At 50.5% G+C, this 23,719-nt stretch overlaps 1 protein-coding gene across 1 annotated transcript in view; it reads right to left on the bottom strand.

Moving 5' to 3' along the window:
* Positions 1-1,705: 1,705 nt before the first annotated feature.
* FMNL3 (formin-like 3) overlaps positions 1,706-23,719 on the bottom strand; it is a 76,505-nt gene continuing 54,491 nt past the window's right edge. The window contains exons 2-26 of the mRNA XM_006900257.1: positions 20,639-20,722; positions 19,446-19,526; positions 19,099-19,175; positions 16,017-16,100; positions 12,773-12,925; positions 11,511-11,619; positions 11,277-11,353; positions 10,834-10,927; positions 9,499-9,573; positions 8,838-8,948; positions 8,386-8,535; positions 7,895-7,996; positions 6,753-7,029; positions 5,896-5,964; positions 5,681-5,805; positions 5,259-5,461; positions 4,547-4,781; positions 4,363-4,431; positions 4,153-4,233; positions 3,929-4,058; positions 3,148-3,308; positions 2,737-2,838; positions 2,322-2,414; positions 1,938-2,061; positions 1,706-1,821 (exon numbers count right to left, since the gene is read on the bottom strand). Coding sequence (XP_006900319.1) covers positions 1,730-1,821; positions 1,938-2,061; positions 2,322-2,414; positions 2,737-2,838; positions 3,148-3,308; positions 3,929-4,058; positions 4,153-4,233; positions 4,363-4,431; positions 4,547-4,781; positions 5,259-5,461; positions 5,681-5,805; positions 5,896-5,964; positions 6,753-7,029; positions 7,895-7,996; positions 8,386-8,535; positions 8,838-8,948; positions 9,499-9,573; positions 10,834-10,927; positions 11,277-11,353; positions 11,511-11,619; positions 12,773-12,925; positions 16,017-16,100; positions 19,099-19,175; positions 19,446-19,526; positions 20,639-20,722 — 2,958 coding nt within the window. The 3' untranslated portion in view covers positions 1,706-1,729. The remainder of the gene's footprint in view (positions 1,822-1,937; positions 2,062-2,321; positions 2,415-2,736; positions 2,839-3,147; positions 3,309-3,928; positions 4,059-4,152; positions 4,234-4,362; positions 4,432-4,546; positions 4,782-5,258; positions 5,462-5,680; positions 5,806-5,895; positions 5,965-6,752; positions 7,030-7,894; positions 7,997-8,385; positions 8,536-8,837; positions 8,949-9,498; positions 9,574-10,833; positions 10,928-11,276; positions 11,354-11,510; positions 11,620-12,772; positions 12,926-16,016; positions 16,101-19,098; positions 19,176-19,445; positions 19,527-20,638; positions 20,723-23,719) is intronic.

Genomic DNA, 23,719 nt, shown 5'->3' with positions numbered 1-23,719 from the left:
GTGATTTTGCCGTCTTTGTGATGCTGGGGGCTGGGCAGGTGCACACTGCCCAGCAGAGGGCACCAATGTCTCACAGATGGGCCTGTCTCCCTTTGTGTGGTGGGTGCTCAGCCTGCCCGTCTTGCTCCCCAAGGGGTCTTGATCCCCAGGCTCCTGGTTCCCCAGGCTCTCATCCCTCGAGCCCACATCCCTGAAGCCAAAGCGACTCCTCCCATTCACAGCTCAGGTCAGGCTCGGTGCCCACCCTAGTGCCACAAACTCCAAAGAAGAGACAAAGTCAGACCTGGTGTTGCAATTTATGTACAAGAAAGAATGGGAGGTACATGTACAAAAAGGAAGGAGTCTCAGGAGCTTAAAAGAACTGGTAAAGAATGAGTAACTGGTCAGCTAAGACCACACGTTCTTTCCCCTGCAGAAGACAAACTGAACCTAGCTGGGGAAAGGTAGGTAGATGCTGTTTGCACACCCTTTTCTAGCTGTCCTGGGGCTGGTGTGAAGAACACCCCTTACTGTTCTGCCTACCACCTCAGCCAGGAAGGTGCCTCGGTTGAAATGGCTCCAAGGATAAGGGCAGCAAGCTCGGCATCTGTCCTCTGCCCTTATCACCAGGGCACAGCTGGATGGTGTCCAGCCTTCACAGGGCCCTTGTTCCTGGTAAGAGATGATCTGAGCTTGGCAGGGACTTGGGTACTGAATACTTCTGGACCAGGGCCCATGGCGATGGGTAAAGGAAGGAGAGAGAAAGGAGTCATTGCTTTCCTCTCATCCCTCTGGGTAAGAGGGACTGGGATTGGTTTTTTTCAGTCTTGTGCTGAACTTTGGCAACCCTTCTGGAAATGAAGTAAAAGCCTTTGGGCACAGTACAGTCCTGGAGGTTCCAGGGAAGTGCCAGGCTCCCGTGCTGAGGGAGCAACACAGCCTATGCTGAGCCCTGACTGATTCTAAAGCTCTAGGTCCACTGGCTGAACAAACTGGACTTGTTCCAAATAAGACTGAAGTTCCAAGCACTTCTGTATCCCAAGAGGGTCTCAGTGGAGGCCTGGAGACTGAAGAGGGTCACTGGATGGTGCACTGCTGGACTTGAAGTCTAACAATGGGCTTGTGGTGGAGGCCTGCAGGGAAGACAAACAGGTGAGCAGGAAGAGAGGCCAGGCCCATTCTCCTTAGGAGCTGCCCATGGTGGGGCAAGGAGGAGCCAGCCACAGATATGAGAGAAGCCGTTCCAGAAGGTAGTCCAAGATACTGAGGGCTCTCCATCTTTGGAGGGGCACATGGAGGTTACTTAGAGGCTTTGGGCAGAAACAGGGCAGACTTGGGAATAGTCAACAGCTCTTCTCAACAGATAGGTTGGCTGACTAGCTCCTGAGAAGCAGAGACCAGGCCCAAGATCAATCCTAGGCAGAAGCTATTTCCAGAATTTCAGTGAGAAGGCATCTGAGGGGGAGTGAAGACAGGCCTCTCCAGACAACATGCCAACGCTTACCCGTCCAGGCCCAGCTTTCAGTCCTGGTCTGGCAACACCCTTACCCATGAGTTTTAGTAGAAGCCATGACAGCATTAGTAGGAGAGAGACCCACTCCCCTGAGGGCACATGCAGGGGCAGGCCATGCTTCTGAGCATGGGTCATGCAGGGAGAACAGAGCTTGTGGGGCTGTTGGGAGTGGTAGGCAGTGGGCATGCAAGGGGGCAGCTGTGGTGCCCAGTACCTGTCAGGGCCCCGTATTGTGAGTTAACAGTTTGACTCATCATGGTGGGCTGCATCGCAGAAGAAGCGCGAGCCCCGCTTGGCAGTACGGGCCGTGAAAGGGACACTCTTCAACACTGTGGCCCAGAGAGAGACACTGGTCAGGGGGCATGGGCATGGGAGGAGACCCTGGAGGGGCGGTTCTGGGCCAGAGCAGGATCCGGCCAGGCCCCAAGGTGTGAGAAGGGCCCACCTGTGATGATGTCCTCAATGGTACCATCCTTCCCCTCATACACTGGCCGGTGTTCCTTGGCCTGGCGCCGCCTCAACTCTGCAATGAGCTCCTGCTGCTGCCACTTGTTCCTCTGAGATGGGGTCTAGGGTCAAGCGTTTGAAGAGGAAAGGAGTCACACCCACCCTAACATGGAACGGGTTCCTGCCCCAAAATGCAATCTAGGGAGGACCCTGAGGGTGCACTGCAGCGTGAGACCCTTGTCACTGCTCAGGAATCTTCCCCAGCCCCTTCTGCCTCCCTTTTTGGATGCTAGCAGGCAGGCCCCCCGGCTGGTCTCTGCTCCAGTTTTCTTCTCCAGCTCTCCACACCTCCCCCTCCGGCCCTCCTCTTGGCCCCACCTACCTTGGCATCCAGTTTCTTGGCTTCCTGAGCCAGCTGCTTCTCCCGCATCACCTCCTCCTGCTTCTTTCGGGCTTCGTTCTCTTGCTCTGCTTCCTAGGAACCATGGAGGATGGGTAGGGGTGAGGCTCTCACAGGCCATGTGGGTGTGGCTAACACTGAGCAGGGAGACTGGGTGGCAGTGGGACCAACTAACCCCAGGTGGCCACGCTGTGGAGGGGCACTTCCTGCCCCAAACAATGACAGGAAGGGCCTGGGCCCCCACCCTGCCCACCAGTTCACAGCTACAAGGCCTGTTGCCAGCTTGGATCGCTCCTTCCTCAGGACTCAGAGGAGGAGCTGTAACAAGCATAGACTTAAAGCCCAACCCTCTCCTCACCATTTCCAGTCTCTTCTAAGAAGCCTCTCTTCTGCTTACCTTGTAAGAACGAATGAAACGGACGAATACTGGGAAGAACACAGAAGGAGGTGTGGTCTTGGGACTCTCACCAAAGTAGCGAACAACAGCATTGTAGGCCTCCTAGGGAAGAGGGGTTCAGATGGGTCAGCAGGGGTGGAGAGAGAAGCCCAGCTCCCACCAGAGACACAAGGCCCACAGGAAGCAGAGTCCAGAGCCAAAGTGAGCAAACTAACAGCCTCGAGCTCCTGTGAGTTGAAAAGAGGCCGTGGCTCCAAAGAACCTAGAAAGTATCTCCAGGTGGCAGTCTGCCATCCCCAAAACCCCTTCTCTCCTACACAGCCTTAAGTTCTAGGAGAACTTAAAAAAAGAGTTCTCTGATGCCAAGAACCGGAACTGAATCTGCCCAGAAAAACCCAGCCCTGTTCTTGCCTCGGCTGTCTTGGCATCTCGCTGGAGCTTGTCCAGTTTGCCTTCATTGGTGCTGAGGAAGTTGCGAAGGACGCTGTTGTCATGCAGACTGCACTCCCGCCGGATGAGATCCATGCCCCGGCCCAACTCCTTCACATCCAGCAGCACGTTCTCCAGGGACACTGTGGTCATAAAGCGCTGGCTGAGGTCCACCCAGGGCCTGGCATGCCCACCTCCCACCTCAGGGCTGCAGCTGGCCCAGGCCCTCGTCTGTGCAGCTAACCACCCCCATGCTCCTACTCTGTGAGATGCCCTCGCGGGTCTCCCAGGGACTAGCCTGATTCAGGGAGGGGAAGGAATGGAGACTGTGACCAAAGACTGGCGGCAGAGGGAGGCAATCCAAAGACTGCTTGTCTCCAAAATGGAGCTGTCTCTGGCCTGCCCCAGTTTTCATGGGTGGGGCAGAAATAATAGCTACCCTATGTCTGCAGGGCTTTACGGGTTTTGTGAACACCTCGTGTATTATGGAGAAGCCCAGAAGCTCCCTGGCAGACCCAAGGGAGTAAGGAGTAGAGTCCCTGCTCCCTTCCTGTTCCTGCTCCCACCACACCAGGCGAGGAGAGGCTGGGCCAGGCCTGGAGCCCAGAGGAAGGCTTCCTCCGGGGTAGCCACGGCCCAGCAGAAAGCTTTGAAGTGGTCAGAAAAAAGAAACAAGTGGACCCAAGTGTTCCTCTCCTCATAGCTTCCTGGGATTGTCCTGATTGAATGCGAAAACAGGATCACCCAGACAGGCTTCTCTTACCTGCTGCAGCCTTCTCCACAAAGTGCAGCTCATGCCAAAAGTTTGCCAGGTCTGGGTATTTCTCCTTGACCGTCAAGGCAATGAAATGCAGCAGCGTCATCTTCCGGTCAGTGGACTTAGTGTCCAACAGCTGAGAAGGTGTTGAGTCAGTGTGGGGAGACAGTGTCCAGCCCCACAGCCCCAGCCCCACAGGTTCCCTGATTCCGTGTGGCGCTGCATCTCACCAGATCGAGGCTCTGCAGTTTGAAGCCGTATACAGCTCCCCTCTTGCTGCTGTTCATGTAGTTCCCTAGAGCAAGTATGATCTGTGCAAAAGATGCACAGGAGGCAGATCACTCCAAGTCCTGAGAAGCCCCTCCCTCCCCTCCATGGCACCACAGGCCTCTACCTAGGACCTGGAACCATCAAAATCCCCATCAACGACCTGTGCCCACCTCCAACATCTGCTTCAGCTTCTGTGAGGACTTGACAGAGGCAGAGGCTGCAATGATGGCATTAAGTTGCTGGAAAGAAAAAGAGACAGCTGGCCGAGACAGAGCAGGAAGGTGTGGGAAGGGCTTGTAGGGCAGGGGAGGTGGAGGAGGGGCTGCAGAGAAGCTGGGTGGGGTGAGACCGTACTGGCGTGAGCATCTGCAGGTTGTCCTGGAAGTTTCCCAGGAAGGCCATGCCGGCCATCCTCTGGGTCAACCGCTCCACCTTGCTGAAGAGCAGCATGAAGCGGTCCTCAGCCGCCAGCTCCTCCAGAGGCTGCCGCTCCCGCTCATACTGCCGCAGCAGCTTCACCTCGGCCTCTGTGGGCAGGAAGCGCATCAGGCACTCCACAAAGTCCACAGGTAATGTCTGCAAGTCAAACCTGCGTGGAAGGAAAGGCCTGTCTTAGGTCTCACATTTGCCTGCTTTCTCCCTCATCTTTTCCCCCCTCCTTTCTAGGACTGTGGACCAGGAAAGGTCATATTCAGTACTCAATATGCTTCTTGCCTCAGGTCCTACTTGCGAAGGCTCCGAGAAGTCTTCCTTGATCACTAAGCTTGGTTTCACTCCCTGTGCCCCTAAAGCTACTTGTACATGTTGCGTTGGTGGTTGTTACTCAGTGTTTCTGGTCTATTCCCACTAGACTGGGATTTCCTTCCTCAGTAGAGGGCTGAGCTGAATCTCCGGCTCCTCACACAGTACCTGGTATCCGGTACATATGCAGTAAGGGCTGCTCACGTTAGTGAATGATTATGGGGGTTGAGGGAGTCATCAGATGCCCTAGATCCCTCAGAAGGCAGTAGATGGGGAGCTGGGCTGCCAGCTGGCTGGGGACCAGGGCTAATCAGGGGGGCCTCACGTGTGGATGGCTCTGCAGATCTCCTCAGCTGACCGCCCAGCCTTGCGTAGGGTGATGGCTAGGTTCTTGGCGCGATTGGCTTCCAACAGGGTCACCTTGCTGGCAGCCTTTTGTGCTGTCTTATTCTTGGAGCATATGAGGTCAAGGGCAGGGCCCTGGGCTTTTGTTTTGAATAGTTCTTCAAATTTGTCCATGTCGAGGTCCTTGCAGGAGCAGACAAGGAAGTAAACAAGATGGTTCATGGCCCCATCTGTACTAGCAGACAATCCCAACAGCATTCCTGGCATTAGCCCAGCTGTTTTGTGGAGTTGGCCCTGGCCCCACCCTGAGTTTGAGGGCTCTTCTATAATGAGGAGATCTGGCTGAAAGGACAAGCAGGGTCCCCAGTGTCCTCCTCAGCCTTTGGACCCTGGCCCTGTTACCTCCAAGATCTTCTCATCATCAAGTTCACTGAAGATGGTGCCACTGATCTGGTTGGGTTTTAGCGCTGTCCAGTTGAAGACAGGCAGTCGGAACTTGGTCTTGATGGGTTTCTTGATGCGAATGGCTAGTTTTGGGGACAGATAAGTGAGGCAGCAACCGAGAGACACACGCCTCTGGCCTCACAAGCCCTACCCAGAACCCTGGGGACACTTACCTGACAGGCCTACTGTCAGTACCACAGAGGGAGCAGCACCAGGGAGAGGTGGGGCAGGAGGACACTTGTCTAGGGGAAGAAGAGATGGCAGAAAAGATGGCACAGTGGCCCAGGTCTGAGAGACTCTTCAGAGGCTCCCCCATCGCCACCTCTGCCCCAGCCCTTGGGCTTTTGCTATCCTACCTGTCCTTAGAGAATCAGAGAAAGAAGCTGCTTAACTCTGGCCAAGCCACTCCACAGGGTCCTAATTCTTACAGTGCGATGAGCTAGTCTCTGGCCCAGTTTTTTTATTTATTTTATTATTTGTGTGTACCGTCAAATCAGATCTGACTAGTACAGGAGGGGATTGTCCCTCCTTCTCCAGCAGAGGATCTGGTGGATTCGAACCGTGGGCCTCTGGGATTGCGTGCAGCTTCTTGTCACTAGGCCACCAGAGCTCCTCTGGCCCAGTTTTTCCTGCTGTCATCTAAGCCTTCTCAGTGGCTGCCTTCAGAGGAATTAGGGGCTACATCCTCAGGATCATTAATACAGACCCACAAAAGCCCTGGGACCTTCCCTGTGGTCACTCCGTGGATGCTGTGTGTTGGTGAGACAATGCTGACCCTACATGGCTTACCCGGGCTGCTGTGTAGGTGTCCAAGGCTGTAAGCTTTACAGAAGCACGCTGCCACATCTTTCTCCTGTGGTGCTGTGTGAGTTTGAACTGTCAACTTTTTGCCTCTCTCAGCATTTCTCTCTTTATAGTCCTTCTAGCCCTCAAATTATGTGGCTTTCCCAGTGTCTTTCTGAGGGGGATCCTGCCAACTAGAGTTCTGGTCTGGCTCCCACCCCACCTGACTCCCTGGTGTCTTGGTTACCTGGTAATGGGGGAGCAGGAGGTGGCAAGGGAGGAGCCGGCGGTGGAGGCAGAGGTAGGGTCTCTTCAGGGGGTGGGGCTGGAGCCAAGAAGTCCAGGTCAGAGGACATGCCCTCACTCAGGTCAGCCGGGCTGACCCTAGCCAGAGCATCGCCTCCAAGTGTCTCCATGCCCCGGGCACCAGGTTCCATGTGGCATCGGCACTGGAAGGCCTCCTCCTTCTCTTTAATGAGCCTCCGCAGGGTGTGCACCTGATGGTTCGTATTCTCATACGTCTCCTATTGGGCAGACACTGCAGTTAAGGGAAGTGTGACCTGAGAGGATGGTAGTCTTCACCTTCAGGAAGGAGAGCGCCTGGGCCACAGGACTTCCTACTGAAGGGTCTCTCACCAATGCAGGGGTCGGGGATGGGAGCTGGAGCACAGCAGAGTGGAAGGGGTGGGCACAAGGACCTGCCTGCCTCCACTGGCACCTCACACGACCTTGTCTACTCCAGTCTCATTCTAACTGCACTCTTCCTCAAGACCCAAGGAAAAAGCTGCCTCTGGGGAACTCTCTTCATCTACTAGCAGTCTGACACAGCTAACTTCTCCAGGGGTCCCCAGAGCTGTCTGTGACTCATAATAACTTTCATCTCATTTGGCCTTATTCACCATCTTAGCACCTTCCACAGCTCCCAATACAGGGCTTCAGACCCCGAGCAGGGACTCAGCAAATAGACACTGAGTCCAGTGGAGCCAGCACGATGGAGTTCCAGAATCAAAAGTAGGTTGAAGCACAATTTTATAACTAATAGAAAGTTAGGTGAGGCAACAAAAGAGACTGGCATGAGAGGAGCCACTGCTCTCTTGATTTAGGACAACTGGGTCCAGGGATGACACATGGAGCAGCAGGGCAGGACAAGCAGGAGAGACTGTAGAGAAGCCCTGGATCAGGACCTGGAGTGTACAGAGTCCTGGAGTCCCACCCTCTTTCATGCATCTCTGGTCCATTCTGGCCTCCACGTCCCTCTTCAACTGGAAAGTGGGTGTCTCAAGGGTGAGTCAGATTCTAGAGGTCTTGACACAGCTTAGGAGGTAAGACAACACTGCCAGGCAGAAGAGCCCAGGATCTGTCAGGGCCTCCTCCCCAATCACTTGGTACCTTGATGCTCTCGAGCTCCTTCTCCCGCTGCAGCAGCTGCTTCTCTAGCTCTGCCACTCGCATCATGTTCTCATTTTCTAGGTCCAGAAGCTTCTCTGTGAGCTATAGGGTGGGAAGGACAGGTTTGGGTCTGGGCCCTTAACACAGCCTGAATTCTAACCAGGATCCCTGGCCAATTCCTCCACCTAGGGCCCCAGAGACTGTTTGGCCAGGGCGCAGCTTGACACCAACATCATGGGTTCTGGATCTGACACAGGTTCCCTTGAGCCAGAGGCTGCCTTTTGCCCAGACCTGGAGGTTAGTGTGTGTTCCAATCTGTGGATGATCCGGACTCAGGCCAGAGCACACACTACAGCCCTGGTAAGTTTTAAAGCCTTCCAGAAGATTAATCTGAAGATGGTAGCTCTGTTCAGGATTCCTAGAACTCGGCTAGCCTCATGACCTACCCCACCCTGAAAATATTGCCTGGCAGGTAAAAGACAACCACTCACATGGGACACATGCTCCTCCAGCTCTTCCACCTTCTCCAGGGCCACATTCTTGGTTTCTGCATCCTCCAACAAGCCCCCCACATCAAACACGTTATCCAGGTATGCCTGGATCTGTACCTGCAGCTTTTCACTCTCTGTGTGCCTTGACTTCTGGGAAAATCAGAAATAATAGTAGTTGGGGAAGCAGACAGAAGATCAAGGGAGGCTCATATTAAAGACTTAGCCCTCAGCATCCTCCACAGCCACTTCCTAGAGCAAAATCTGGGGAGTCCCAAATGCTGGCTCTGTCGTATTCCGGCCAGCATGCTGTCTGACTGGAAAGTGCTTTGCAGAAGGGCCTGAGACCCAGCCGTCAAAAAGACAGGGAGGTTCCCAGGAGTATGCAGGAGTGGACTCTTATTTAAAAAACCACTAGCAAATATGGTTAAACTGCTCCTCTGGCCCCAGCTCACCTGTAGGAACTCCTCCAGCCCCAGCTTGGTGAACTCATACTGCAGATGGACCCGGAAGTTCATGTCCTCTACCGAGTGCACTACAATGTTGATAAACTGCATACAAGCCACCTGGGGAAGCAGCAGCCCAAAGATGCAGAGATGGGAAGGGCAAAGGGCAGAACCGAGGGACAGGGAGGAGAGACAGCTGTTAGAATCATCATCATCATCAAGAACAGATCGATAAATCAAAAGAAATGGATGGAAAAGTTAAGTCTTTCTGGGGGTAATACAGTATTTTAATTTAAGAAATGTCAAACTTATTCCATGTACGAAGATAAAGTTACATGAAAAATAGATGTAAATAAAGACACAGCTTTCTGGCTTCCTGTGTAAATCAGCAGGTAATTTCTGCAACAATCTTAGTTAGCTCAAGGGAAAACCTAGGAAAGAGAAGGCAGTTTAGAAAGAACCCACTCAGGAATGATACGGGCTTGAGAAGGAAGAGGTCCAAGACACCAAAATGACATAATTCAGATGTTTCAAAAAGCTCTTTGGGGCATGCAGGTTGGCAAGGGGCATTTCCTGAGTGCAGAGAGTCTTTCTGGATTCTACATGGAATATCAGAAAACACTGCTGGCCTGGCCCTTGTCCTCAAAAAGCATGTGGCTCTGCTCCTCACCATGAAGTCAATGTTGCTGTCTTCATTTCGGAAATACTCCATCAGCTTCTCAAAGCGGTGTGCCTCTTTGCATACCTGAACAAGAAAACCTCAGTGAAGAGACTTGCCCCAATAAGAACCCAAGCCCCTGAGCTCTAACTCCCAAGAATGTTAGTGAAAGGGGCTGGTTCGGCCTAAGTTCAACCAAAGTGTTAGGAAATGGATCATTCAGGATATAATCAAAGAAGACCTGGAACTTGGTCCTGGATACCTGGCTCCTCACTTGTTGAGTAAGCTTAATAAAGCCTGTACCCTTAACCTGGGTTTTAGGTGCCTCTGTGGACAGGCCAACAAGAAACATATGGGTCTGATACTGCCTAGCCACCAAAGAAGCAGGCAAGGATAGAAGGATGCAGGGCGCAGGCCCTGGTGGGACGGGAGCATGAGGTCCTGGGAGGGACACAGAGGAGGGGCCAGTGTACAGGAAAGCCCCTCTACTGAGAGGGGTCTAGAGGCTCCTCTGAGCCTTTTGGCTTCAAGGAGGAAGAGCCATTTCCTGGTTTGAACAATGGATGCTAGGAAAGAGATCCAAAGAGGAGGAAGAGGTGGGACCAGCAGCTGTGGCTGGACGTCGAGGAATCCTATGCTCAAACAGACAGCGGTTTCAGAGCCAGGCCCAGAGGCTGGGGAAATTCCAGGAAAAACTCCTTCTCCCTTCACTAATGGCCAATAATCTAGGAGTCATGCCTAGCCTGCCTTCTCCTACTGCAAATTCATCTGCTTTAGGTCCTGTTGTATCAGAACCACCTAGGAGGACTCTTAAATATAGATAGATACCAGTCCTCCAGTGGGTTTGCAAGTGGATCCAGGGTCCTATAGTTTTAACATTCTCTCCAAGTGATATTGGTTAGGACTATAGACTATTAAGGGTATCCCTAGCTGTCCAAACAGGAGCTTTCCTGGTATAAGAGCTGGTAAGACTCAAGTTCTGGATTTACTTGAAAAGAAAAATGAGGAGAGGGTAGTAAGGGTGGGTAGAGTACTTAGCTAAGCCCTGGGATGTTAAAAATAACTGGAGATCGGGGAGCTCTGGTGGCCTAGTGGCAAGGAACTGCAACTACAATCCCAGAGGCACACAGTTCGAACCCATCAGATGCTCTGCCGGGGAAGGAGGGACAATCTCCTGTACCAGTCAGATCTGATTTGACGGTACACCCACAAAAAAAACCAAAAAAAAAACCAAACTGAAGATCATGGAAAATTATGCCTACTCATCTGGTTTGTCAATATCAAGTAGTTCCCCAACCTCCTGAATTAACACACACACACACACACACACGAGTGCGCATGACTGACCTCTTTGAAATTGTCAAAGGCAGCAAGAATGATTTCGTGACCTCCCCGAACCAAACACACAGCTGCCAGAAGCTCTAAGACGAGAGCTTTGGTCCTAAGGGGTGAATAAGGAAAATTAGCACCCTGGCTCCCCTTTTTACTCCCCATCCTTGCCACTGACATTTGCTCCCACAACAGTCCTTTCCGAGAATGATCAAGACCATCTCAGAACTGGTGGAGGGAAGGATGGGTTTGGAAAACAAGGTGAGAGAAAGAAAGCCCCCATGCCCCCAAGCAGTGCAGTCCAGAGAGAGGCCAAACCCCAACTTCTCTCTAGCAGAAGTGATGGGGGCAGACCTGGGTTCTGAGCCAGCAAAAGACCCCAAGGCCAGGCAGGGTTTCTTCTCGAGGACAAGTGAAGTTCAAGTCCCAGAGGAAGGGAAGGAAACGGAAAAAAAACTCACCTTGGATTCTTGTTGTTGAGACTAAGAGCAATTTCATTGACAGCATGGGGGTGGGACATAACCAGGTTGAATCCATACTGCAAGGGGCAAGGACATGAGGAGGGAGGACATCAATGGTGGAGAAGGGAGATCTCAGGGGAGGCCTTCCAGCAAGCCTGTCCCAAGTGGGTGTCCTCTTAGCTCTGGCTGGCAGAGAAGGGAAGGAGGTGCACCCATGGATTTGCCACCCCTTACCTGATAGTTCATGATGGCTCTGAGACAAAGGATGCAGACGTGGACATCATCCTTCTGGCTCACCAGGCGGGAGTTCTTCAGGGCCCTGCGCCCAGGGAGAGTGCTATACCTGGGGGAGAGGGGCCAGCAGTGAGGAGGCACCCTACGCAGACAGCAGGCTGCACTTCAGCAGTGGCAGCAGAACAGGAAGGGGACTGGGCAACAAGAGCAGAGAGAGTGATCCAGGCAGCAGGGCAGCAGTCCTGGAACAGACCTTAGTCAGAAAGTGTCCAGGGCCCTGACTTCACACCGGAGTCCAAGCTGTCCTAACCCAGAGAACCTCTAACAGATCGAAACACAAACAGGAGCTGTGGAGGCCTTCCCAGTCCTGGAGACGGCTCCTCAGTCACAGTTCGTGACATCTCTCCTCCCTTTCCAGCTGCTGCAGCTCTAAATGTTGGCGGGGGCGTGAGTACCATGTCATCTCACATCTATGTCCCAGAAAGAACAGCAGATCCCCCAAGGGCTACGTCTGACTTTTACACCTCCACCCCCTCAGGGGGTCATTTTAAGAAGGCTGTCTAAGGGACACTCCATGTGTGACTGAAGAAACATGACTAGAATGATGCACAGTGTCAGAGGGACAACCTAAAGGGGAGCAGGAAAAAGCATGGTTATGAGAGAGATAGGGGCCAAAGGAAGGGCCACCGGACCCTGGGCAACAGGGCTGAGAGGCCATCTGGTCCATGCACCTGCCTGTAAGCAGGAAAGTGCTTATGGCCCTGCAGGCAGATGAACGTGGTGCAACCTTGGAAAGAAAAGGCCTAGAGGAAGGCAAAACGGAAAGAGGCAGGGGGTGAGCAGGCCAGGCTGGAGCTAGTCTTTGAGTACAGAGTGGAGAGCTATGGAAAACAGACATAAGGGCAAGAGCTTGACGATCTGTTGAAGACCAAGGAGCTGTGAAGACAAGCCACTGCTCAAGAGCCTAGGAGCAAGGGCAGTGAGAGTGAGGAATGGAGGAGTCCCCAAAAAGGGGTGAGGAGCGGGAAGAGCTGGGACCCCAGATGGGGTGGGCATAGCTAAGGACTACGTACTTACCCAGGACAGATCGCTGGGCAGTCAAGGAGACAGAGAGGACAGACCAGAGACAGACGGGCAGGCAGAGGGCAAGAGAGCTGAGCCTGGAAGCAAGAGTGGTGAGAGGCGCATGAGCACTCACCGCTGCTACCCAAGGTCTGGACAGGGCAAGGGTGGAGGCAGGCGGGCAGAGCGAGCGCACATACCGGAGCACAGACTGGCGCGCAGAGCGAGCGAGGCTGTTGGTGAAGGGGGCCGACAGGGCACTGGGCGGCTGCAGGTCCTCGATGGACCTGCTCCAGGACCGGAGCTTGTCGAATGCACCATCGTCACTGCTCTCCAGAGCCTCAAAGTCAAACCTGGAGCATGAAAGGACACACATGCGCACACACAGGCACATACACAGGAGAAACTCAGTGCAAGCCTCCCTGCTCAGCCCTCCCCGGCCTCAGGCCTCTACGGCAACAAGAAGCAAGGGCGGCAAGAAGAGACAGCAGAACCGGGCAGCAGAGACCCAACCCTGATTAGAGCACCTCTGACACAGGACTGGGCACAGCAGGGCAGGGACAGGAGGAGACTCAAGGGGTAGGGTGCCAACAGAGGCCAACTGCCCTGTCCCATGCTGGCCAAGCAACTCCAGGAGCAGGGGCGCCCATGGCACGCAGGGACACTGGGTTAACGGGCTTTCTACACTCCCTGCCACGGAGGGACTATCTCAGAGGAGCTGTGGCTGAGTGGAAATTCCACCCTATAAAGGGGGCAAGAATGGCCAACAAGTTAGAGGATATAAGAGTACCCTAGAGGAAAAAAAAAAAAAGAGTACCCTAGAGAGCCAGTGAGTTCAGAACTGGGCTCATGAGGGCAGATCTGAATGGAAGGCACACCCAGGGAAGGCCAGTCCTCTGTGGTCAGAAGCACATGACGCTGGCCTAACCAGGTTTCAGTGACCAGGTTTACGTGGTTCTGGCTACTTGAGGTTTCTAGGTGTTTGATATTACTTGCTCCTTGGGTGTCTGGTTCCCCAGGTCCTGTGGTCTAGTCCCTACAGGCGTTGGGAAAGCTTAGCTGCCACTTCCTGCTAGATGTCCCTATATCAGCAGTTAGCGAGTGGGGCCACAGGAAGGCAGCCTCTCGTTTCCACATCCCCACTGTGAGGATATGCCCGCCTCTGAGGGTCCATTCTTCTTCCCTCTAAGCCACTGAGGACTGTGTATCTCCTACAGGTCCTTCTCCCCATGGAGCCTTCTGCTCAGGCATGCACAGCCCCGGGGTCAGAAGATGCAAAAGCTGAGAGGCTTTCTGCCCTTGACATGCCAACTGTAGATGCTTGAATGTTCCAGGGGAGCAGGAGCAGGCTTCAGAGGACTGCTGATATGATCAGGAGGTGTTTAATGGGGTTCTTAAGCAAACCTCAGCCGAATCCCTCTTGCCAGTGCCTTTCGTCTGTCAATAATATTCTCCAACATTGGTGCACAAATATTCACAAATAAATGCCTTTGATCAAACCCTATTTGGCTTCACCCTTTCATCTCAACTTGACCTCAAATACAGATTCTCTTCCCCCTCTTCATTCTGTTTTGCTTTTTAAACCCGAGTTGATGGTACTGCCTTGGATACTACAACACTAAAGTGCCATTGTGCTCTTAGTTTAAAGCAGCTTCAATTTATTTGTTTTCCCAATAAGAAAGATAAGCTTATTTGGAAAAACGATCTACATCTTTTTACTATAAAAGCTCTGAATTTTTTAAAAAAAATAACTTCAGCAAATGTTTTTCATTTCTTTCTATAAAAAGAGTGGTTTATAAAGGGACAGGAAGATTGTGAGGCATGACTTGTAGGGAAAGGAGGAGAGAGGGGGCCACTTGTTGGTTTCGCGGGGATTGACCTAGAAAAGATGACAAGAGGCCAAACGCAGGAGAGGCATTGGTTCAAATCCCTAAGAAAATGACTCTAAAAGCCGACTGGATGAGGAGAATGGCCAAGCCAACAGAGACATAGTAAGAAAAATGAAAGCTTAAGGTAGGCTAAGTCCTTGGATACAGAGGTTTCCCAGGAAGAAAGATTTTTAGGCCAAAAACTGGAAAAGCCATAGGAAAAAGGGTGACTGGTCTGAATTACATCTTGGATATAAGTTTGATAGTCATTCTGTGAATTATCATGAGAATTCCACTTTTCATATATTGTTATGTGCTGTTAAGTCGGAACCAAGTCAGAGCTGACCCTCTAGCAGTTTTTCAGGCTATAAATCACATGGGAGAGGACTGTTCATCTTTCTCCTGTGGAGCAGCTGGTAGATGCAAACTGCCTGCCTTTGGGTTGGCAACCAACTCTCCCGTGCTTGGTCACCACAGCTCCTTTTCATCCATATGTTGTTGTTATGTGTCACTGAGTCAGAGCTGACTCACGGCTGGCCCTTGAGCAGGTTTTCAGGGGTTGTAAATCACACAGGAGGAGGCCATCTTTCTCCTGTGGAGTTTCTGGTGGGTTTAAACTGCAGGCCTTCAGGCTGGCAGTGCAGGTCCTTACCACTAGGTCTCCAGAGTGCATCATTATGGTTGTGTCTGCCACTCTGAATAATAACAACAATTAATAATGAGGCTACTACAGTGTTGTTGTTGTATACCAGAGTTGGAACCAACCCATAGCTGACTCTTGAGTGGGTTTTCAGAGGCAGTATATCGCACGGGAGGAGACTGCCCATCCTCCTGGAGAGCAGGTGGTGGCCTTGAACCCCATGCCTTGGGGACTGCAGTGCAGTTTCTTGCTACTATAGTGCAGACTTAGTATATTCCAAACAAGTCTAAGTGATTTAAATACATTTCTTATCTATTCCTTACAAAACTACCTTGCAACATATACTCCTTTTAACAGGACTTGCATGAGGTCACACAGGCAGTGAGTAACAGAACTGAGCCCAAAAGTGGTTTTGCTCGATTTAAAGTCATTCCTCTTAAACAACACATGCTCTCCTGGCTGCACAAAACTCACTCCTGGATGCCTCCAAATTCTCAGCTTCCTGTTCACTGCTCCTAGGGCTCTGCTAGGAATAACCCTCTCACATCTGGAGATCTAAAGGAGCTTTCTGAATGCAGACTCAACTTTCCAAGGGAATGAATCCCACCTAGGCATTTTCCCCAGAGGCTGGGATATGTCCTTGGCCTGGAATTCTGATCCTTTGGGTTCTGTCTCTAAGGTCTCTGTCCACATCTTTCCACCCCTTCCTCATACTGACCTTCTACTCCACCTAAATTATATTCTTCATTGATTCCCTCACATCCTTGGCTTGCCTATTCACATCTATATTTCTGTCTAGGCTACTCCCGCCCTTCCTGGGATTCCCATTCCCATCCTCACCCTTGAAATGAAAACTCTTGCCTCCTCCTCATCATATTAGAATGAGACTGTCCTCAGCCCCACACCGCCCCACCCTCAGTCCCTGGTAATACTCACATGACAGAACACTGGGCAAATGACAGGTAATCCACCAGCACATCTAGGCCTTTGTTTTCATCATTCAGAAACTCCCGTACCCAACTGTAGACAAAGCAAACACAGTGGAGGGGGCCGGCTGAGGTGGGACAACAGTGAGGAGGGCAGGGAGCATCAACCCAGCATTATTTCCTCCCACATCCTTCTGGAGATTAGCACTAGGCTAGGAAGCTCCTGGAGATCAGAACTCATAGCAAATCCATTCCCTCTAACGAAGAGACCATCTGCTTTATCACGAGTATTCCAACACACATGCTTCCATATAAGCCCTTCGTAAGGGTCAGAACCCTGACTCAATTGTTTTCTGTATCCTGGAGGTCTGGCATGGAGCTAGGCAAAGGTTGCTCAGTGTTTGATGGAAGAACTAGGGACATATTACCAGCAATCATACAGGTCTGCAGAGCTGTCCATAAGACAGTGAGCTCAAGGAAGGTGTTTTGGGAAACAGTGAGCAAAGAGGGATGTGTGGACTTTCTGTGCGAATCTGGAAGAACCAACACAGGCAGGAGAGCAGCGAGGGACTCAGAATAGCTGTGACTGCTTGGGTTTAGATTGAAGGCTTGAACCCCTTTCTCCAGGGAGGCGGGAAGGTAAACAGAATAAGGTACATGATAATGTACTAGAGCATTTCCACCCTTCTTCCTTCAGTCCTTTTGAGTATCTCTGGAATGAAAGGGAAAAGCAAATCCCAGAGGACTGAAATACAGCAGGTTCATTCTACAGCACAGAGATGTGAAACTCAGAATGATACCCATACTCTTCTGAGTGTCTGGGAGTCTGTGTAGATGTCTGGATAAACTGCCCTCCAGGGCTACTTCCTCCCCACAGCTAGAACAGAGAGCCATGTCAGCTGGCCACACCCTGAGCTCTGGAGAGCGGATGAGCCAGGGCTGAGCACCAGGCCTGGCTGAGATTTGGCAGCAGGCTCTGGTTGAAGTTGACTGACACTGGAGCTGCCTGAAGTTCGCTTCCTCTCTGGGGGCCGACAGGCCTCCCATTTCCTGTCTGTCTGCTCTCCAGCTCCCCACCCCCTTCTCATTTCCTGTCTGAGTCTACATTGCTATTTTCGGGATCTTGACACTTAGAGGAGAGGTTAAAGGGCATTTAGGCAAGGCAGAGAAGCCAATACAAACCAGGAAAAGAGGAGTACGCTAGCACAGCTCTGGAATCTCACTTCCCAACACCACCCTGCTCCAGAGCCTGATGCCCTCGTGTACTCAGCTTCTGCAGCATGTTCTGCTAAGGCGCTGGCTGAGGAGAAATCCTCCTTTCCCCATCCTGCTCTGCATTCCTACTGCCTTGAAGCATCCACACACCAGTCTGACAAGCTCTCCCGAATGAGAAATCTGGAAAGGATCCTGGCTCTCCCACAGACATCTACCAGAGAAGCCACAGTTCAGATGGCAGGGGAGCTTGAGATGCTGGCAAAAGCTGTTTCATGGGAAGACAAGGCCAAATCCAGACCTCTAACTTGTGTGCCAAATGCCAAAAGGACCTTGAGGAGGCCCTGCACACAGGAACCATGCCATGCTGGACCTAGCTGCTGGCCAGTGGCCAGAGGGGCAGGCACCAGGTAGAGGGGTCTAGTAGAGGGGGTTGTCATGCACTGCTCTGTGGCCCTCTTCCAAGGAAATCCAGTCCCAGCTACAATGAGACTAATATGGAAGAGAGGAAGACCTGCAAAGTAAGGAGGAAAGGCCCAGTGCAGTAACACAGTGCGGCACGTGTGTTCAGAGTGTCCATCTGTGTCACTCTTGCCCTCACACATAGAAAAACTGTCCGCTTTTCCTTCTATGAAAGGTTCTCCCAAAACAGGTGGATATACACACTTCCCAGTGGCTTGGCTTTGGATATCCGGTTCACAGATGAGGTATGGAAGTCATGCTCTATGCACAGCTACCGAAGCCGAGAACTGTCCTTTTCCTGCCCTCTCCTATGTCCTGTGAAGCCGCTGCTGCAGTTGGCTGTATCCAGGTGCCGCCCACCCACTATAAGAGCCCTGGGCAGGCCCGACCTGGGGATGCACAAGTGGGAGGTTCTGTGAGCAGCTGGGGAAAGGGTGATGATGTCATTTGTCACTTTCCACCCCTGCTCTCAGGAGGCCCAGGAACCTGGGGCAGGAACCTACCCAGAAACCCCAGTCCATCCCAGACTTGACATCTCTAGGCTTCTAACCTCTAGGAGTCTCCAGTTGGGACTGCACCTCTGCCTGCTGATGTTAGGTGTCCTTCATTGTCCTTTGCACATACATACATTCCCTCCACATCCTCATTCTATCTGTCACTTTCATTATACATATTATTGCTGGTCACAGTTTATAAAGGTGTGGTGACTGTCCAATGACCTGAGGAATAAGCCCCTCTTCCTGTTCAGCAAGTTCTTGTTCCCCACTCAGGGCTGGAGTGGGGAAAACTTATAAAGTTCCTAGGGCCTTTGCAATGGGGTGGTATTATCTGAACTAAGAAGTCATTCAACTTCTGGTCCCCACTGCCCTGGATCTTCTTCCAAGTATTTCAGCATTCTTTTCTGTCTTCTCCCAAACAAGTAAATTATTCTTCTGGGCATAGAACTACCCAATGGACTCTTGTGTGTCAGGAAGTGTGAGGATGGCACAGGATAGAACAGAGCTCAAATGTTTTGTTCATAGGGTCGCTGTGAGTGGTATTTGACTTGGTGGCACCTAACAACAACAACAGGCCTCATCTTCCCAGAGTAGCATGGTCTCCTCTACTCCCAGCCCTCTCTAGGTCTTCCCTGGCCCTGCCCCAGGCCACAGGCAGACTCTAGTCTCAGCTGCTGTGGTAATATCTTCCACTCAAAGCCACAAGCTGAGGACCCCTGGCAAGGCCCCAAGCTTGCCAGCAGAGTCAGAAAAATGAACAATCTGAAGCTCTGGGGAACCAAAAGTCATTCAAGGGGCAACTCGACACCGTGGGCAGGGAGAAGAAAGAGGACGACGATTCTCAGAGGATGCTAGAGCGTGTGGGGCCAGACAACAACATGGGACCAGGCGAAGAGGCTCTGATGGCCAAATCCTACTCACCCAATGTGGTTGGTGCGAAGGGAGATCTCCAGCTCTCTTAGTACTTTAGTTGACTCCTGAACTCTCCTCCTGAACTTCTGTAAATATTGAATTTTCTGTCAGTGATTGAAGCTCCTAACCCATCTTCACAGGACATGCATAGGGAGTGGAAAAGGGAGGGGATGCAAGATGGAAGCTAGAGACAGTCCTTCTAGGACTCTCAGCCACCCCAGGTCCACGCTCCCAGGACTCAGAAACTCAATTCCCACTCCTCTGGTGTGACTGCTGCCTTCCAGACAAAAGTTTTGCCCCAGATAAGAGGGTAATAAAAGGATGCTAAAAGGCAGCAAAGAAGCCTCAAACGTCACCTTCCGAGTTACACTGGGGTCCAAGAAGCTCTGGAGTTTCTGGATGTAAGTATGAGGAGGATTCTTCACCTGGAATCGTTCCTGTAAGGGAAACATGCACATGTGTGTACACACACAGATACCCAAAGTGCCGGGTGTTCAACAAGTACCCTCGGAATGTTCACGGTGAGGGGTCTGCTTGGCTACTGCTTGGTCCTCACTCAGCCTCAGGTATTCCCATCTGTTATCTTTCTTTCTTCTAATGAGTGCTCTCTCGGCCCAAAATGTTCTTCCATGTTATAAATAATTTTAATGGTAATGTTTCACATTACTATGGATGTCACTAATGCTATTTAAAATAGTTCATATATATATTTACCTTTTTTATAATATATATTATATTTTATATATTAAATAGTATATATAATTTTTTGAAAGTAAATTTAAAAAGATCATTTTAAGAATCTGTTGCTTGTTTAGAAGGCTCAGGACAGTGAGCAACTCCAAATAAAGACATGCATAGGAAAGTTGTTCACGGCCTGGCCAGAGAACAGGGAGCTATGAGCAGTGGGCCAAGGAGAGGGATTTTGGCCTTGAAGAATCCAGTTTCCAACGATCTGAACCTCATGTTTCTGAGCAAAGTCATGATCTCTACACTCTCTTCCAACTCTAAACACTTCTCATTTAGGAACAATTTCTAGTCTCTACTGTTGTGAAATTTGTAATAGGAGAGTAGGGGCCGAGGTTTCCCATTCTTAGAGGCCTGCAAAAATAATGATGAAAACTGCTATTTGCCAGGTCAGGTGAGAGAGCCATAAATTGTCCAGTATCCCGCCAGGCTTAGTCCTAACTCTGGGGAAGGGCAGAAAGACGCACTGCTGGGAGAAATATAAAAATCCCCCGCAGCTGACCTTACACACTAGAGCCACATAAACCACTGTCAGACATGCCCATGAGAAGAAATCAAGGTAGCTCTTTCAGGGAGTGGGGAGGAACTTGGGAGAAGACACTAGCACCCCCAGGTTTTTATTGTCAATTATCAGAAACTTCTGCACAAGCTCCTGTTTCTCTTGGGGGAGTCCTCTTGGAGAAGAAAATAAACAAAGACTGCAACCATGCAGAGGAGCAGCCAAGACCAGGCTGTCTTCGGCCCTTGTTGCTGTGCCTAGTCCAAGACAGCATCCCCCCTCACTAGCTCTCCCTTAGCTCCATACCTGGTCACAGATAAGATCCCACTTCTTCTCATTGTCGTACTGTCTCAGGAGCCGGGCTTTGTCAGGAGGCAGGTTCATGGAACTCTGGGGAGAGACTCTGAGTCAATGGAGGCTCCTACCCAGGGGACAGAAAGGCTACACCTGCCCAAGGCTTCTCCCCTCCTGGGACCTCAGCCTTCACCCTGACAAGCTATCTCTGATCAAGGAAGGTTCAGACAGCTGTGACAGTTCTCCGCCTCCTCTTCACACCAAGTATGAGTTTAGGTGAGCAGTATTTCCAAGCAATAGGTTGTGGAGTCAAGATTAATTTATTTTAAATGAAAATGAACAGAATAAAAGAGAATGGAAAACACACCAGAGTTCATTGCAAGTATCAGGATAATGTTTCTTGAGGCTTTTGTTTGTTTTTCTATTTTATGTATATACACTTAAGAATCAAACTGTAACATTTATTTCTTAACATGGAACAGGTTACGTTTAAAAGTCACCAGTTAGAGCAGCATTTTTTAGTATGAGAGACGAGTGGCTTCTGTGCACCAGGTGCTAGCATGGCAAATCCTATATCACCACAGCCTGTTTAGTTGCTGTAACAACATTCTTCTCCACATATCACGATAAAACGAAATCAGGAAAATATTAGCATAAAGGCAAGAGTTCCAATTTTTTCAGGAAATATTTTATAAATTATCATTCTTTTAATTACTACTAACAAATTACTTAAAACACAATGTTCTATTTAACTGTTGCTGCTGTTAGGTGTTACTGAGCTCCGACTCAGGGACCCTACGTACAGTGAACAACACCCTTCCTGGACCTGCACCATCCACACAATCTCTGCTGTACTGAAGCCACAGTTACAGCCACTGTGTCAATCCAGGTCACCGAGGTTCTCCTTTGTCGCTGACCTTCTTTCTACTTTACAGAACACCATGAGGTCTTTCTCCAGAGACTGTGAACCCCCTGCCTCCAATAACATGCCCAAAGTATGTGAGACAAGTCTCATCACCTTCTCTTCTAAGAAGCATCCTGGCTGCAATTCAGTTAATGAAATCACGGCAAAGTGTCTTGACCTTTCGTTCAGCCACCCTAATGTAGTTTATATTACGAGTCAGGGATCATTTTTATTCTGTTCACTCCTATTTTTTAATGAGTAAATGAATAAAGCTGTAAGCAAGCGAGTGAGTGAAGCCTCAGGCATCCATGGGAGAGCCCCACTGGTGCCAGGAGCCCGACCCCTCCACCTGTCTCTAGCCAAGCCTCTCTTCCAAGCAGCCAACCTGTTATATTGCACATCGCAGTCCTGTCCCTAAGACAGTGTGACACTTTAATCAGATCACTGCAACAACTTCTACTCCTGAATCAAGTATGATCTCCCACATGAAGCATCACTGCTGTTATGTGCCATCGAGTCATAGCTATGTGATAAGTCACATGACCCCCTCATATCCAGTACCCCAACCCCCCATCCACCACCAGCACACTGCAGGTGGACCTACTGCCCCAAGTTCTCCAGTTACTCCCTAGTAACCCAAGAATGCCCACTTGTTTATCACTGCCCACTCTTGACATCCTCATCCCTGGGGACATGAGTGATGTGTCCCCAAGAGGTCACATAAATCCAAAAGAAACAGACATCTCCTGGTCGTGGTTCCTTCATGTCTGGAACTGAAAAGAAATTCTAAAATCACTCATGTCTGTCATACTTATCTATTTTATTATGCACTTATCTAAACAGTTTAGCACTAGACTACTAGCTGGAAGACTGGTGGTTCAAACTCCTTGGAAGCTTTAGAAGATAGACCTGGTGATCTGTTACCCTAAAAATCCCCACAGAACAGTTCTATTTAGTACATATGAATTTAATATGAGTTGACTTGAAGATGACAACAACAACACATGTATTATTAAACTATTGATGCCTGTTCATTCAGCCCCTAAAGGACTGTCTGTTTCTAACCCCCTATTGTGTGTAATGCTGCAATATGGTCTTTACAGCAAATCCGAGGTAAATTTATGGTTAAAATCACTCAGTTCTGAGCTATGGTCCTACTTACTGCTCAGAACAGGATCACTCACTATGACTCAAAAGTGATGTATGAGTCTCTGGTCAGAATTAAGAAATGGAAGAATTTAGGAATATAGAAGTGAAGCAGGTGGGAAAAGATGAGAATGAGGAGAGGCCACCAAATTGCAGCTCTCCCCATGGTTTCTGCTGTTCCTTGAATCTGTTGAATGTGCTGCAAGAAAAAGGTTTAAGAAAATGACTCACTGCAAATGCAGTGTGGTTGCTAGAAAAACATAATCTCAGAATGTCAAAATGGCTTGAGGGAGAACCATTTTCCTGAGGCCCAAACTCAACATATCTGTATGGATGGCAGGATAGGAGTGGGAGGCCTTAACAAAACAAGGACCCAAAGGTCAAAGGCAGATCTAGGGGCAAGGTCTTCAGTCTAAACAGGCCCAGCAGCTGTTGGCTGAACCCAGATCAGAACTGAGAAAAAACAGGCCTCAGGGCTCTGAGCATATCCTGAGCACATCACTGTCATCAGCTGTTTCTCCCAAGGCTGTGCCATGAAAACAATTTTTTGTTGTCTCCCCTGGAAGAAAGCACCTAGAGAAGGGAGGTGGGGAGTCTGTCACTTTGGGACAAACTTCCTCTTTCAGCCACCTCACTGTCAGCTGCCATGGTCTCACACTTCCCCACCAGGTGAATTGGTGAGGAAATGCTCCATCCCCTCTGCACTTCAAAGATGGAACAAAGACAATCATTTTGGGACCACTTGTCTAAAAGCATGGAAGAGACACATTAGGGACCTGGCCAAACTAGATCCTTGGGGAAAATGGACCCAAAGCACAAATGTGTGAGACAGACGTGGAATCAGTTCTTAACACAGGCCTACACCTTCCTCCTAGAACTTCAGGTAGCACTTTTTTTTTTTCAGGTAGCACTTTTCTGACTCCCGGACTTCTATGCTTGTTCAGGGCTGAAGCATGATGGGGAAGGAGGTGGCTATGGGAAATTCCCCCAGTTTCCAGCTTTCTCACCAAAATGGGTCACTGTCTGCCAAGGGGGAATCACCT

Source organism: Elephantulus edwardii, unplaced genomic scaffold, assembly GCF_000299155.1.
Source record: "Elephantulus edwardii isolate Elephantulus edwardi_28Jun2011 unplaced genomic scaffold, EleEdw1.0 scaffold00278, whole genome shotgun sequence".
Taxonomy (NCBI): domain Eukaryota; kingdom Metazoa; phylum Chordata; class Mammalia; order Macroscelidea; family Macroscelididae; genus Elephantulus; species Elephantulus edwardii.
The sequence above is the reverse complement of the archived record's forward strand: the minus strand, read 5'-3'. Positions and strand labels throughout refer to the sequence as shown.